Source organism: Mustela erminea, chromosome 18, assembly GCF_009829155.1.
Source record: "Mustela erminea isolate mMusErm1 chromosome 18, mMusErm1.Pri, whole genome shotgun sequence".
Lineage (NCBI taxonomy): Eukaryota > Metazoa > Chordata > Mammalia > Carnivora > Mustelidae > Mustela > Mustela erminea.
The window spans coordinates 3,889,024-3,905,493 of NC_045631.1; the positions used below are offsets into that span (position 1 = coordinate 3,889,024).

Consider the following 16,470-nt stretch of genomic DNA (forward strand, 5'->3'; position numbering starts at 1 on the left):
CGACAAGCGCCGTTTGGGTAGGTGCCTGTAGGATGATGAGTAAGAACCAAGGCGTTCAAGTTTCCCAAAAGGAACCAGTGACAGCTGAAAATTACCCACTGTGAGCGGGATCTTGGGGAGTACAGAAAGAAATCGAGTTAGGGATGTCCGTCTGAGTGAGGGCTTTTGAGCTGTGGGAAGTGATTTTCCGGGGAGGTGGGTGGGGCCAGCTCCGAGCCAAGCAGGTGCCTCCCAACGGGGGTGCCTTGGCTCTGGGTGCCAGAGCCTGGCTCTCCGCCGCGGAGGGCTTGCCGGCGATGGAGAGTCGCTGTGGTATCATCCCTTCTTGATGAAATCAGAAGCTGGAGGATATATTGTGGGTTAATTCACAGATCCCTGTTCAGGAAGGTTCTCGCTCCCCTGCCCCCGCTCCCCTTTTTAGGGTGTCGGGTTTTTGACTTTGCAGGAGGAGAGAAGGAGGAGTGGGATCGGGGTGCTGGACTGGGTTATGGACTAGAGGAGAAATAACTGGTTATTTCATATGGTTGGTACCACAACCTAAAAGCACCTGTGAGTTTAAAAAGCAAGGATTGGTGCTATGGTGGGGTTTGCCTATGAGAGGGCGTGTGTGTGTCTGTGTGTGTGCGCGCGCGCGTGCATCACCCGTGTGCTCCTTGCTTTGTCATTTGTGCCTTTTATCCACAGAGAGTCTGATCTGGTCCCCATTACAGGCAGCAATCCCTGCTAGGTTTTCTCAGTGCAGGTCTTGGAGGGAGGGGTGACATCTGACCCGTGTGTTATCAGGGGCACGAGCGCTGGCAGAGACGTCCCCTGTCCAGGGAGCAGGTGGTGCTAGGTGCGTCTAAGGGGTGGGAGGTGTGTTCGGCTGGCCGCGGAGAGAGGTCGGAGTGCTGACAGGTGTGTCACCAAGGCCCCGGTCTAGTGTCTGGGCGTCTGTACCTGGCGGGAAGACAAGCACGGTTCTAGGTCTCAGTAGCGGCTGGAAGGTTGGTTATTGCACCAGAAACAGTTTGACGAGAAGGACTCCCTGAGGGAGACGGGTGGGTAAGGTCCACAGGCAGTGGGGTGGGTTTCTGCCCCTTCCCCCATAACAAGCTTGGGGGACAATAGGACAGGACTGCGTCTGTCCGGCCAGGATAGCAAGGACAGAAGGACTCCTCGGGCCACATGTGAGGATGGCCAAAGCTTGGGAACGTCCAGAGTCTTCTCTGCGCCTCGTCTGTTTGTCCCACTCACTCTGTCCTCATGGCTCATCTCGGAAAGACAGGTGTATTTCACACCCTTTCTATAGCTTATTTATTATAAAGCCCATATGTTTTCTTCATTCTTTATGTGTAAAATTAGACCGTTCCATGTTTTTACCAGTTACACGTCCCTTGGTCCTTACAGAGGTTTGTGGCTCCGTATAAAAACAGACCTTATCTCCATTTCATACAGTGCAACACTGCAGGAAAAATGCAGCCCAGCTTAGCATTAGTCGGCTCTAAAACACAGACAAGTCAGAAAAAACAGTCCTTTCTATTGGCTCGCTTAAGGACGCAAACAGGGATTTGGAAATTTCCCAAAAACAAAAATCTGTCTTCCAGGCCTGTGTTCTATCTAGGTACATTATGGGGGAAGGAAGAGAAGGATCAGGAGAAACAGGGTGGCAGAGGGGACCCCACAAGCGTCAGGTCCCCCTAGCGCCTGGAGCTCGGTGTCTGATGCACTGTTTTTACCAAAAGATCACCGTGGTTCTCCCATTGGGAAATTTACCAGAAGCAGCAAGTTATTGGACATGAAACACTCAGGTCTAATACTCGGTTTTCTAAAGTCATGGATGGTTGGTAACTCATCCCTGGGTTGCTGAGTGGTTCTGCCCAGCTCGCTTAGGATCGCCTTTGTCAGCACTGGAGAACCTCAGGGTTTCATGCTCTTAAGTAAGGGAGTGTTAAGTGTGAAAGTTCAAAGGATATAAGTCAACTGTGTCTTCCTGCTCTGAATCGGTCCATGCCTCATCTGTTTATACTAAGGACTGGAGGAGGACCGCGGTGAGCTTGCACTCCGGAACCTGAGCCTGGCTCTGCCACTTAAGAACTGTGTGGTCCTTGGGAGAGGTGCTTAACTTCTCTGTGCCTCAGTCTTCTTGTCTGCAAAACGGGGCTAATACTGGGGCTTATGGGCAGAAAGTGAGTTGATAAAAGCACAGTGGTCAGAAGAATGCCCAGTTCTCAGCGAACGCTGTTTCCATATTAGCTGCTTTTCTCCAGCCTTGGCTGCTTCACTGGTACAGGGAGGATGGTGGACGCCCATCGGTGGTTCTGCCTCCTGGCTGAGCACAGGTATCGCCTGGGGAGGCTCCCCTCCCCCGCCCCCGCTTGGAAGAGCCTCTATGGGAGGCCGGCTGAGACATCTGCGTTTTTAGACAAGCTCCCTCTGTAATTCTGGAGCCCAGTGAGGCTGAGAACCAGGAGAAGGCATGGGCCTAACTTCCCTTCCGGCGTGCAGGTCAGCTTGCTGATTCTGCCTCGAGGGGTTTTCGCTTGCCTTCCACTGCCACGCGGGAATCAACCTTTTTTAAAAAATTGAGGTCAAAGTCACCTGACGTAAAGTTAGCCATTTTATTATTTATTATTATTATTTTTAAAGATTTTATTAATTTATTTGAAAGAAAGAGAGCATGAGAGGAGAGAGGTCAGTGGGGGAAGCAGACTCCCTGCCGAGCAGGGAGCCTGATGTGGGACTCGATCCCGGGACTCCAGGATTGTGACCTGAACCAAAGGCAGTCGCTTAGCCAACTGAGCCACCCAGGTGCCCCAAGTTAGCCATTGTAAAGCATAGAGTTTTATGGCACGGACATTACATTATTGTGCAACAATCACCTCTGTCTATTTCCTTACCGTTTTGATCACCGCAAGAGAAAACCCAGTACCCGTTAAGCCCCCTTCTGCTCCCCTGCCGGCAGCCACCAATCTGCTCTCTGTCTCTGTGGCTCTACCGCTTCTGGATTTATCTGGTTACCCTGATGGGAATTTGGGTTGTGTCCGCCCTTTGATTCTCGTGACTAGCGCTACTCCGAAATCTGTGGGCAAGCGTTTGTAGAAATCCCTGTTTTCAACTCTTTTTGGGTATGTATCTGGGAGGGGGATGGCTGGATCACATGGCAATTTTATACTTAACTGTTTGAGGCTCTGCCGAACTGAGTGGGTGCCGTTCACCGTGAAACTCTTATCTTTTGCCCTCACAGATCTTCCTTGACCTGTCCCCACTGCTTGAAACAGAGCAACACCTTCGACCCCTTCCTGTGTGTGTCACTGCCCATCCCCCTACGCCAGACGAGGTACGTGGCCATCACAAGCGGCGAACTTGACTCCCGCCCTTCGTCCTCCCTGGGTACCTTCTGGCCTGGCACCTGCCGTTCTGTCTCTCGCGCATCTCAGCCAGCACATCTGCAGAAACCAGCCTTAGAAAGCTGGCGATGTCCGGCGGCCCAGTGTGACCAAGTGAAAGGTTACTGTGTCCCTTCCTGAGCCCCCAAAAGAATGATCTGCAGCTTGTCTGTCACACCATGGCCGGGCTTCCGTCTCTGGGCCACTTAAAGCAGGCATGGGCCAGTCGGGGCCTCTCGGCAGAACCAGGGGCAAATCTGCAAAAAAAAAAAAAATCTGTTACCACCTGCTTTTCCTGGCTTTGTTTCCACGTCCTTTTCGCCTTTCGTGAAGGTGCAGGGAAAAGGTTTCTTTAAGGAGCAAATAAAAAAGGGAAGGGGGTGTGGAAGGGGAGGAGAAAAACAGAAAAGAGGAGTGTAGTCAGGTCTGGTAAGAGGCATGGTGGGCTCGGCTTTATAAGCGTAAGAGGCACTCAGGGCAGGCATTCCAGAAGCCTGGGTCTTAAGGCCTTTAAGGCATCTGGCCATTGTCAGTGTCATGGGAGTTTGCTGAGTCCGGCGCTGGTGTTGAGATGGCGGCATTTCTAAGATTCTTGGCCTCGTGCAGCACAGGACAGGGGTTGGGACCACTGACTCGGGGGCTAGACTGCCCGGGCTTCCAGCCCCAGCTGTGGCTGTGAGCTGTGTGAACCGACCAGTGTTGCAGGAAGGAGAGGAGAAGCAGGAGCTGGAGGAGGGAGCCCCAGTGTGCTGGTGGGGACAATACCAAATAGAACTAGAGATTCCAGAAAGTATGTGTGGAGGGGGCAGGGGGAGAAGGGACAGACTGAGTCCTGTTACCAAGGGGAATTTCAATAAGGAGGACATCATCAGTAGTGTCGAGCCATAGTGGAAGCCTGACCCTTTTACATCTTAAATTTCCAAGTTCGTTTTTGCGCACCGTGATGTATTTAACAAACAGAACCTTGAGATCACAGGTCTGTACTGTGATTCTTAAATCAGGTACCTTTTATTTCTAACTAGGGAAACGATACTGAGCAGAGACCCTTTGGCGATTTGACTCTCTGCTGCCACCTGGTGACAGTATACCTAAAGTACAGTGACCCAACCAGGGAGTGGAGACCAGCCCAACTGTTGGACTTGACCCCAACGCCAATGGCGTTGGCAGTTCATGGCCGTCCTTTAAGGATGTGGACGCCTTCCTATTTTCCAGATTCTTGAGCGTCACCTTGGTCTTCCCCTCTAAGAGCCAGCGGTTCCTGCGTGTTGGCCTGGCCGTGCCCATCCTCAGCACAGTGGCGGCCCTGAGGAAGATGGTTGCAGAGGAAGGCGGTGTCCCTGCGGATGAGGTGTGACGGAATGGCACGGGGGCCTGGTCACCAAATGACGGAACGCTAACTGGGCCAGCTGTCTAGGGCTGTTTAGACTAATTTCTGGTTCCTGGGTGACTCCTCCTGACTCATGAGTTTCTGTTTGATTGGTCACCCCTGGTGCCTTGATGACTGAGCCCTGACCTCTCCCTGCATTTACACGGAATCACCAGAAAAGGATGAAGACTGGGATGATGGTCACAATCCTAGTGATCCCCACGACGCTGCGCACTCAGTAGTGCTTCCCAAGTGCTGGGCGCCATTTTGGGACCTTGGTATTTGTAGCCATTTCAATCCTCATGACCAACCTTGTACAGTTGACACAGTTATCCTCCTTTGATCAGTGAGCGAGAGAGGAGGCACTGAGAGGTTGAGGGACCCTCCCAGGGTCACAGAGCTGGTCAGCGCTGACCAGGATTTGATGGAGATGGTATGATTTCAGAACCTGAACTACGTATTTTCGCCCCGAGACTATAAACCAGGATACTGAAGGGGCCAGAAATGAAACATGAGGGGCTCCTGAGTACTTTTTTTTTTTTTTTTTAAAGGAGTCTTGGTAAAGAAGTTGCATTTACTGTGACTTTGAGGGCAGAACTCATAACAGGGGCCCCCACACAAGGGCAGAGTGGAGGTGACGGTGGTCAGCAGCTATGTGGTGTAATGGGAAGGGTTTGGAATAAGGCTCTTCTGTTTTCTGACCTTGGATGAAGCAAGCAACTGCTCCCCTGTGTCTTTAACTAGAAAATGCAGTTTTACACTTCCCTGACGACCTCATGGCATTTTGATCAAATTAAAAAAAAATTTTTTTGTAGCCTTCAAAACACATACAATAAAGAGCACACACCTTAAGGTTATAGTTTGTTGAATTTCTGCATATGTGTCCATCCACATAACCACCGTGATTACTCACTCTGCAGGCTCCTTCCTGCCCCCAACCTAGTCAGTGCCTCTGATCTTGTCACTGTGTTTAGGAGGATGCAAGTAGGGGGAAAAGTGTGTCGCTTTCTCAGTGAACTCAAAGTGCTTATAGGGATATATTGAGAGAGAGAGAGAGAGAGAGAGAGAGAGAGAGAGAAGAGGATGGGGTGAGAGTCTTGGGGAAGAAATGGCGTTTAAAAAAATACCAAAAGGAGGATGGGGCATTGAGTTTGAATAATTACAAGAGTCAGTGAATTGTCAAGAATTTGCAAAGTGTGATGTGTTTGTGCAGGGAAGTAGGACTCACTTAGGGGTTCCTAAGTGCACATGAGGGCATTTTGATCGTAACTTACAATCTGTTTTGGTGTTTTAATTGGCAGGGCTATTCCTCTTACATTATCTATGGTCTTGAATATATTTGGATTTATTTATATCCTCTTTATTTTATACTTTCTGTTTACCCTGCTTTTTCTTTGTTTCTTTTCCCTCTCCTTCACTGCTGCTTTTCTGTTGAGCAATTTTTATTTTGTCTCTTCTGGTTTGGGGACATATAGAATCTATTTTTATGGTCATTTAGTGGTTATCCTGAAAATGCCAACATGCAGAATTAGCAAAGTCATACGTTAATTTTCGGAAACAACGCAAGGATCTTGATGTACCCAAATCTCCCTTCCACCTTTTTGAGTATTATTGTGGATGGATATTATTTCCCAGTATTTTAATCCCTCCTGCCCTTTCTGCCTGGTTGTAGTACTAGTATGGATTATTATGGATTTATATAGTCAGTGTGTGTTTACTTTTACCAATGTTTACCATTTTCTTTGGCTCATCATTTCTTCTTACAACTGAAGTGTTTTTGTTTTGTTTTTGTTTTTGTTTTTTGATTCAGTTTTTTGTTTTAACCCTGAAATGTATCTCTTACAAGAGAATTTCCCAGCCGGTGTGCCTTGAGTGGCTTAGGTGCTTTGAGATGTTGATCCCTTCAGCCCTCGAGGTGACAGGACCCTGGTCACCTGTCTTCTCTGCTATAAGAGCAGCTTCTCCTGCTTACCTCAGCATTCCATAAAAATATGTTCCGCATATGCCATGATGTGGAAAAAGTTGGCAGAACTATTTAGGAGTTCTTTCAGTAGAGATCTGTGAATGGTAAACACTTTAAACTTACAATTTGAAGAGATCTTTATTTTTTTTTTACTGCTTGCAGGATAGTTTAGCTGGGTATCCAGAGAGCTTTATTTTTGTTTTATTGGTTGCATGATAGTTTAGCTGGGTATACATTTGAGATTTAACACCCCTGCCCCCTCATTGTCTTCCCGCATCCCTTCCCAAAGCAGTCTGAGATTCTGTTGTTGCCATCGAGATAGTCTGTGGTCAGTCTTACTGTCATACCTCCACTGTTTTATTACGACTAATAAGTAGTGTTTCTCGCTTTGAAGGGAAGAAAGGGTAAAAGAGACTCTCAGTCAGTTTTAGATTTCTTGCTTAAGTTCCCTTTGAGAAATCAAGAAGGAAAATGATCCTCCTCGTTCCAGGTGATCTTGGTTGAACTGTGTCCCAGTGGATTCCAGCGGTCTTTCTTTGATGAAGAGGACCTGAATACCATTTCAGAGGGAGACAATGTGTACGCCTTCCACGCGCCCCCACCATCTGGCCAGGAGTTGCTTTCAGGTACGGTGGTGCCTCACATAATTTTATTTGGATAGTATGAGTTACACGTTTGAGAGTTACATGCCTGTGTGCCGAGGCATAAGACGTTTCATTTTGGTACTTGGACCTGCCAGGCTTAGTTTCTCTGATGTTTGCTGTATAGATGGTTGATGATTTAAAAATTATTCAATCAGTCAGGAGTTCTCAAAACCTTGGTGAATATCAGAATCATGTTGGAAGCTTGTTAAGGCAGAGTCCTGGGTCCGACACACTGAGTTTCTGGTTCAGTAGGTCTGGGGTGGGACCTGAGAATTTGCACATGTAACAAGTTCCCAGGGGATGCTATTGCTGGTCCCGAGGCCATGCTTTGAGAATAAGAACCACTATTCAGGGTGATCTTTGTCTTCAGGACTCTTGTAGTTCAAGGTCTGTGCTTGAAGTCCAATGTTTACAAATTGAAACAGCAGATGGCCAAAAAGGTTATGAAATGACTTTTGGTAATATCCCACTTCCTGAAGTTTGGACTGATAGTCTTCTGTTGCAGTTCATATACCTTCTGGCCTAATTCGCCGGTCAAGAAGGCCCGTATTTGGAGGACCCTCCACCAGTGTTGCCTTATAGCCCACGAGAATCCTGTACCTGGGTCTGTGTCTTCAGCCAGCCTTGGTGTGGGGTGTGGGAACCAGGTGTCTGTGCTTGCTCTGAGTCACCAGGGAACCCCCTGGGCCTGGAATCTGCAGCAGGACCTTCCCTGGCTCCAATTATGTGATAGCTCAATGAAAAGACCCTCATTTCAAGTTCAATCAAAGGTCACACACCTGTGCTTGAAAAGTCTGATTTTCAGAACAACTGGAAATTGAGGAGAGTCTAATTCTGTCACATCCTCAAGGATACATGTTCTGACCTTCTCTCTGTACTTCTGTGGGCTGAGGAAGCCGGAGCCCACTTGTGGCTCTCTGATTGAGGCATAAAAGCAACCCAGATCATTTTGACGTATTTCTCGGATCGACTTTGAGAAGCCTTAATTAACATCCCTGCCCACGTTTTACTATTACCGGCTGAACGCAATGGCAGATTCACTACCTCGTGTATAATCGTCGTGTACCAGGTACCAGAAGGCACAAGTGCCGCACGTAGCTTAATATCTTTTAAGTCTATGAACATAATTCTCTCTCTCTAGCTCATCCATCTGGTCTCGCGGTCTCCCCACGCTTGGCAGCCCGAGATGGTCTGCGGTCCTCCCTACCCATCCATAGCGAGAACAAGGTGCTAGTCCTCTTCTGTAACTTGGTGGGGTCAGGCCAGCAGGCCAGCAGGTATGTAGAACCTGATCTTCTTCTCACGTGATGTCTGGGCTGTGCAGACACGTGCTTGGGAGCCCGTCTAGAATAATTCTAATCTGATAAAATCAAACATCTGTTCTCAAGATTAATGCAGGAGGAGTAGGGGACTTTCTAATCAATAGATGGCAGACGTCACTCTTCACCATTAAGCATCAGAGACTTTGCTGTTAATTTCTGGAATAATTATGGCTCCCACTGCTATCATTTTGTATGATATTGTGAGGCCTGGGCGGTGCAGTAAGACGAGAGAAAAAAACTGGCTGTAAGAAGAGAGAGAAAATGACCACTGTCTTCAGATTATATCGTGGCCTATCCAGAGAGCCAAGAACTGGGAAGTGATCAAAGTAGTGAAAAGGTCCAGGTGTGGTTACGTAACAGACAAGACCAGGTCGCTTTCCTTGCTAGCCCAGATAAGATGCTTGAAAGCTCTAACTCCGATCAAAGATGTCTGTACTGATAAAATGTAAAATTCATCTCAAATAATAAACTCATAAGGACATTGATAAAATACTGGGCGAAGGAGAGAGGAGGAAGGGAGAGAGGTTGCTTTATTAAACCAGAATAACGTTTCGATTATTAAAAAAATTAATGATGTAGGCTATATACATAAGAAAAAAATTTGAAGCCAAAAAAAATTGTAGTATAGTTGGAAGAATATATACTTAAATCAGTGGAATGTAATAGGCTGAAGTACATTTAGGTATTATGTGATAAAAATGGTACATTTCACATTACTAAAGAGTAAATGAATTACGTAGTATATAAGGTGGGCAAATTGATTTTTTTTTATATAATCAATTTTTTACTTCTGCCATACATTCACATGATTAAATTCTAGATTGATTAAAAGGAAACCGTAAAATGACTTACAGATAATGTAGGGAAGTATTTATGTCTTTTGGGCTGAGAGGACTATTTTAATGCCTAAGGCAGGCAGGAGGCTGTAAAGGAAAAGGCTAACGTTTTAGACACTGAATATTTTAAGCACAAACGAGAAAATGTATTTATGTCACGTGACAGGCAGAGGGCGCACAATCCACGGTATAAAAACTCCGCTTGGAAGTCAGGGAGAGAGATACTCTTAGTAAAACGAAGCACGGAGATTCACGCCAACTCACGAAAGAAACACAAGCATAGGGCTAAAATATCCAGCTTTGTGCGTAGTAGAAGAAATTCTCACGGTAACAGCAAGAGGCTGGTCACCTTTCGGATCACGGTGAGAGAGTTTTGAAACGTGATAAGGCTCCTTCTGGGCAAGTGTTAAGAGAAAGGGGCACCTGCCTCACTGGTATGTGGGTGTGGTTTTTCTAGGCCATGGCCAGCTTTAAGCTTGAATTTCCACTCCTGGAACGAGCTGTCGTGTGCACCCAAAGGTGTATGTGCAGGAACGCAGGGCTTCCACCATCAGTGGGCACTGTTACAATGAAAAGATGGGCAGTGATGTGAACGCCTGTCCGTAGAGGATGAGGGGAGTAAACCCCCCAGAGGCAGCACAGTCCCTTTTCTGCTCCAGACCCTAACAGCTTGGGTTTGTGCTGACTTTGCCAAGTTTCTTCAACATTCTTAGCCTATCGGGTCTTCGTACAACCTTGTGTGGTGCAGCCACAGGACATTCTGGTGGCTGATTTCTCTCGGCAGTGCCCGTGGCTTAGCCAGGACTGTGGCCACAGCCATATCTGGCGATCTGGGTGCTCTGGGCTCACTGTGAACGCTTGGGTCCTGGTGCACAAAACCTGGTGCACAAAACCATCAGGATGTCTGCTGGACCGGCTTGCCTCTGGATTAATCTCTCCCTGCCTTTCTTCCCTCTGGCTCTGGTGTCCTCTGACCCTGTTGTGGGGGAGAGAGTCTCCCAGCTGGCCGATCGTTGGCAGCCATCCGTTTCCACCGCCATGTCTCTCTTGGCTTTGTATTTCTGGACCTTTCTGTATGCCGCAGCGTGTCGTGCTGCAGCAAGGTTCTCTGATGGGCAACCTCGAACCGTGCTTGTGCTCAGCTCGTACTCAGTGGAGAAGTGTCTCTGTTGAGCCGTGTTGGTCTTTCCTTCGCTGAGCTAACCTGATCCCTTCACTTGTTCAGGTTCGGGCCACCTTTCCTGCTGAGGGAAGACAGAGCCATTTCCTGGCTCCAGCTGCAGCAATGCATTCTCAGTAAGGTCCGCTGTGTCATGAAGAGTGAGGCCCCGATCCAGGTCAGTGTGCATCGTGGGGGACGGAGAAGGGGTAGGGATCTAGGAGGAGCTCAGGCTAGACAGGCATTTGCTTTTAAAGAGGGTGTTTACACTGCTGGATAAAACAGCTTTGATCTTGGGCAAGGAGGTGACCATCCCATGGCCTGTGCTTTTACTCTTTGCACCATCACAATGCCTTTCATGGGCAGAGCCCTTTTCTCGTTAAATCTTTAAAAACACCACTGGGATAGCATTGACATAGTTCTTCTCCATTTTCTGCATTTATGGCTTACCTGTGGTTTTTCCTGGAGCATAGTGAATTACAGTAAACTGTAACTTACACGTTTGCATCCAGAATTTCAGGGGACTTGAGGCCTCACCTCTGTGGAAAATGAAAATGGGTGTTTATGTCTAAATGAGAACATCTAGATATTAAACTAATTTTGTCCAGTGTTTGGTTTTTTCCTTTTTTTTTTTAAAGATTAAAAACTCAAGGCAAAACACCTTTTATTGCCTTACTCCTTTATTTATTCCCAGGTAGGTAGTTAACAGGTAAACCCAACACACACTAAAACCATTCCCTTTGGCCCCCAGGGTATCAGAAACCATTCCTGTGGTTCAGAAGATGTAGACATTTTGTGGGGGGGGACAGGTCAGGAGCCTCAGAATTTTGCTTCTCTACGTGAGAACTTCTCAGAGGTGATTTCTTCATAATTCATGCTCCTTCCTGCTGGGGGAAGACCATACATTTGATTCAGGAGGTACTCGAAATAACATTTTGTCAAAGACTTTCTCTACGTTTGTACCAACCTGTATCTCTGAAGGATTTTTTTGCCGTGGTGCCCAAATTAGAGCCTCTCACTTCCCTCTAAATAGGTCAGAATATCTTCTAATAATAGCTCCAGGCCTCTGCCAGCCTTGTCCTCCTGATCTTTGCAAGTGGATGAAACCACTGTTAGGTGAACTTGGCCGTCCCTGTCGTCCACCTTGTCACACATGTACATCTGCCTCTGCACCTCTCTGGGGTTTGCAGAAACCCATCAGGCAATCCATGGGGCCAGGAGAATAACAGAGGCCACCTCCCACGGAGTATGGGTGCCTTTCTGCAGACTCTTTGGTCACTGTGGGGGTGGGCCTGATTTTCTGTGGGAGAAGGGTGTTCTAAACGGTGGTGGGGTTCCTAGGATAGCCCACGCACTTCACCTATAAGGCTTTCATTCCTTCGAAGATCCTGGCTAGGTGTGGTCATCATTGAATGCATTCAGAATTCTCAACCTGGAGCTCGAGAGAGGAAAAGGAGTGAAGGTTCTAAAATGAATTTTCCTAGCTGGGGATGGAAGACAGGAGAACGTCTTCCAAAAATGACCAGTTTGCTGGACACATTGAATTTGTTTTGAATCCTGAAAAGCAGGGGTTTATCGCTGTCAAGACATTTTCTGTGGTCACTCTGTAAACTTGCTTTGTGTGCAGACGGGGGAAGGTGTCTCCATGAGGTTTCGTGCCTTTGATTGTGTGGGTCATGTTGCTCTCCAAACAGCAAGGCTCAATTAGGAAAAAGAGCACCCCCACTCCCATGGCCAAACCTCACCATACCTAGATTTAAGAAACAGTCTCCTTAGGAAGTACACCCTTCCCGGGCCACCCATGGATCAAAGCCTCTGGAGACAGCTTGCTTCCTGCGATTGCCTTTGCCTTTGTTAAGGCTGTAGGTCAACTGGAATGAGGTTAGGTCCAGGCAGGCATGGACCTTACCAGTGTCCCCTTGCTCGTTGCACACAGGAGCTGCCGGGAGGAGGAGGTCAAGGCTGTCTGGGGGTGTGTTAGGTCATGCCCACACACTGTCGCTCTTTCCTGGAATTCCAGGACCCTCTCTCACCTCCTCCCCTGTCTGAATTCAACCTATAGCTCACCCGTGCTTTGTAAGTACTGATGTGTCTGCCTTTGATCACTGTCAGAATTTGGAAGGAAATTTCATTGTTTTTCTGATTAAAGCTAAGCTCATCAGTGACCATTTTAAGAATGTATTTGCGAGGCACCTGGGTGGCATAGCAGGCTAAGCGTCCAACTCTTTGGTTTTGGCTGAGGTCTGTGATCTCAGGGTCGTGAGATCGAGCCCCACGTGGGAGTCTATTTGGGATTTTTTTTTCTCCCTCTCCTTCTGTCCCTCCCCGCTATGCACTCGCACGCTTTCTCTCTCAAATAAATAAATAAATCTTTAAAAAAAAAAAAGGACTGTATTTACTTAAAGATTCCATCGATTATTTTTAATGGTGGTAAAATATACACGACATTGATTTTAGCCATTGGTAAGTGTGCGTTAGTTACAGTCACGATGTTGTAAAACTATCACTGTATCTTTACCCCAAATTTTCAGCATTCCTACCAAAACTCTGTGCCCATTTAACAACTCCCTATCCCCTAGCCCTTAGCCTCTGGTCACCCCATCCCACTTTCTGTCCCTAGGAATTTGCCTGGTCTTGGTATCTCATGAAGCAGAATCATACGGTGTTTGTCCTTCTGTGTCTGGTCCAGGGTATTTCCGAGGTCAGCACATGCTGGGACACGTGTCTGAATTTCCTTTTTAAGGCTATATAATATTAATTGTGTGTGTAGACCCTGTTGTGTTTATCCATCTGTCAATGGACACGTGGGTTGTTTCCACGTTTTGACTCGTGTCAGTAATGCCACTTAGGGCTCCCTTCAACTTCAAAAACGTTAGAATATTTTTAAAAACATGCATCTTTGAAAACGTAGGCAGTATTTCTTTATGTGGCTTATTTTGAAGTATATAAATACTCCTTAAGCATTTGGGGTGTAAAATAGACACTGGCTTGCTTTTAGATCCTTGCCTTGTTTTGGCCATTGGGTGATGATGATAATCCTCTTTAAGTCAGGTAAAGGATCGTTACTGAACGGAGTGGTTTTTTCCATTGACTGTGCCAGCATCTCCAATTAAACGTCAGGATTTAAAAACACTGTTCCTCGTTTGGGAAAATTTAATATGTTAAACAGCGTTAGATTGCTATGTTACAAGATCGCTATGTTACAAGTGGTACAAGGTACAGTGCGTACCTTTTTTTTTTTTAGGTGGGGAGGGGCCGAGGGAGGAAGAGAGAGAGAGAATCTCAAGCAGGCTCCACGCTGAATGCAAAACCCAAAGCAGGGCTCGATCCCATGACGCTGAGATCACAACCTGAGCCGAAATCAAGAGTCAGACGCTTAACCGACTGAGACACCCAGGCACCCCTATGGTGCGCATCTTTAAAAAAAATTATAATAAAAATTTTAAAAAGGACCTTTATATCTGCAGGTTTTGAATACTAATTTTTTAAAAGATTTTATTAATTTATTTGACAAAGAGAGACACAGCGAGAGAGGGAACACAAGCAAGGGGGAATGGGAGAGGGAAAGCAGGCTTCCTGCCGAGCAGGGAACCCTATGAGGGGCTCGATCCTAGGACGCTGGGATCATGATATGAGCCGAAGGCAGATGCTTCATGACTGAGCCCCCCAGGTGCCCCACTGAATACTAATTTTTAAGGGAATACTCAAAATAGGCTATCAACAAAAAGGGTGACGGTCTTTGGGTAATTTATTTTGCCCTTGAGCGTCTCAGTGCAGTCTGCGCGATGCTGACTTATTTGCTCTGTTTGATGTCTCCTCAGAACCCGGGATCTCTGTTCTCCGTCCGGGTTGTGGGGCTTTCTCTGGGCTGCGGCTACTTATCCCCGCAGGACAGCCATCCCCTCTGCCACTGGGCAGTGGACAGGTAAGAGGGGGTAAGACAACCGGTGTCCTTGTATTTGACCGGGGTCCTTAGAAGTTCTGTATCCGTACATTGACTATCGTATCTGCTCTTGGTTCCTTGCCTCCTGGTTGTTAGATCCTTGGACACATTCTGTGCTCTCGACCCTTAAGTCTACAGAGATGCTGCAATGGCCACCTTGAAGATGGGGGACACTGAGGTTCTCAGAGATCAGTTAACCTGCTCATACTTTCTTTTTTTTAAGATTTTTATTCATTTATTAGAGAGAGCACAAGCAGAGGGATGGGCCAGAAGGAGAGGGGGAAGCAAGCTCCCCACTGAGCAGGGGGTTCCATGCGGGACTCAATCCCAGGACCCCGAGATCATGACCTGAGCTGAAGGCAGACGCTTAACCCACAGAGCCTCCTGGGCATCCCTAACTTGCTCCGACTTACATAGCTAATGGCCCAGCCTGAATGTGAACCCATTTCAGTCTGGTAGAGAGACCCAAATTCCTTCCATGAGCTCATGTTGCCGAATTCAACCAGAATGTGCCATCTGGGGTTGGGGAGAATTCTGCCACGGAGTCTTGGGCTCAAGCTGTAGAACACTATGTCTGTGATTGAGGGGTAACGCCAGTGCCCCCCACGCCCCCACCCCCCACTGCCACGGCTTTCCACCTGTCTCGGCTCTGTCAGGCTATGCACATAGGCTGCAGAGTACCTGGGACTGGTTTTTCTCTGTAAACTGTTGAGTACTTCTGGTCATTTTCCCCACTGACACAAAGCTGCCAGTAAACATCTCCGACTTTCTGGCTGGGCCAGCTGAAGCTGAGTGAACCCTTAATACAGGCATGATACTCTGATTTATCATAAGAAATATGTCTTTGGTCTTGTCGCGGAGAGCTCGTAAGACCCTTGGAATGCTTTCTGCGATCAGTGATAAAGGTGTCTTATTCTCGCTCACATGCCCCTTTCGACCACACCCAAGTTTACACTAATGATGAGATCATTTTTGGAAAGAACCTGAGGATGGGGCCAGGTTGCCAGGGGAACCAACCCAGTGATTGAAGGTTGGAACTCTCCTTCCCACCCAGAGGCCTCGGGAGGGGGAGGGGCTGGAGACCGAATTCACTTCTACCGGCCAATGATTAATCAAGTGTGCTGACGTGAGGAAGCCTCCCTAAACACCCAGAAGGGCCGGTTTGGGGAGCTGCCAGGTGGGTGAGCACACAGAGGGGCTGGGAGGGCCAGTGGTGGCCCAGAAAGGGCATCGAAACCCTGCAGCCCTCCCACACATGTCACCCTCTGCCTGTCTTCATCAGCTGTACCTGTCCTGGGTTACAGCCTTCCATAATGAGCCGGTGATCTAGTAAGTGAAATGTTCCTCTGAGGTCTGTGACCTGCTCTGGCAGATTTATCAAACCCGAGGAGGGGGCCCTGGAGACTCCCAGCTGCGGCCAACATGTCAGAATGCCCAGATGACAACCCCGACTTGCAGGTGGTGTCTACACTGGGAGGGGGCAGTCCCGCTGTAGGACGGAGCCCTTCACCTGTGGGGTCTGATGCTGACTTTGGGTAGATGTTGCTGGAATTGAGTTGGTTGCTTGATGGTGTTGACAGAAGCCACACATTGGAACGGGCGTCAGAATCCGAATGGGAGTCAGGATCCTAGTGAGAAAGGACCCCTCCCTTTGTAAAAACCAGGAACCCTCAGGGTAGGGCGTAAGCCCAAAGGTTCTGTACCCTGTGTGCTGTCCACACCCTCTTTGCTCAGGACCTGCTTTACGGAGTTAGGGAAGCTGGAGAAGTGTTGGCTCATCCTGCTTGGATCTGATGGGAGAAGGGAGCACAGGGGTTTGTGGGGGCTCTGAGAGAGGGCCCCCCCCCCTTGCAGCATTCTGGCTTCAAA

General features: G+C 47.9%; 1 protein-coding gene across 2 annotated transcripts in view; it reads left to right on the top strand.

The window, feature by feature from the left end:
• The window catches only part of USP43 (ubiquitin specific peptidase 43), a 50,772-nt gene that overhangs the window by 17,093 nt on the left and 17,209 nt on the right, over nucleotides 1-16,470 (top strand). For both annotated transcript variants that reach the window (XM_032321193.1, XM_032321194.1), the window contains exons 4-9: nucleotides 3,227-3,319; nucleotides 4,581-4,716; nucleotides 7,188-7,323; nucleotides 8,483-8,618; nucleotides 10,725-10,836; nucleotides 14,480-14,583. In XM_032321193.1, coding sequence (XP_032177084.1) covers nucleotides 3,227-3,319; nucleotides 4,581-4,716; nucleotides 7,188-7,323; nucleotides 8,483-8,618; nucleotides 10,725-10,836; nucleotides 14,480-14,583 — 717 coding nt within the window. The remainder of the gene's footprint in view (nucleotides 1-3,226; nucleotides 3,320-4,580; nucleotides 4,717-7,187; nucleotides 7,324-8,482; nucleotides 8,619-10,724; nucleotides 10,837-14,479; nucleotides 14,584-16,470) is intronic.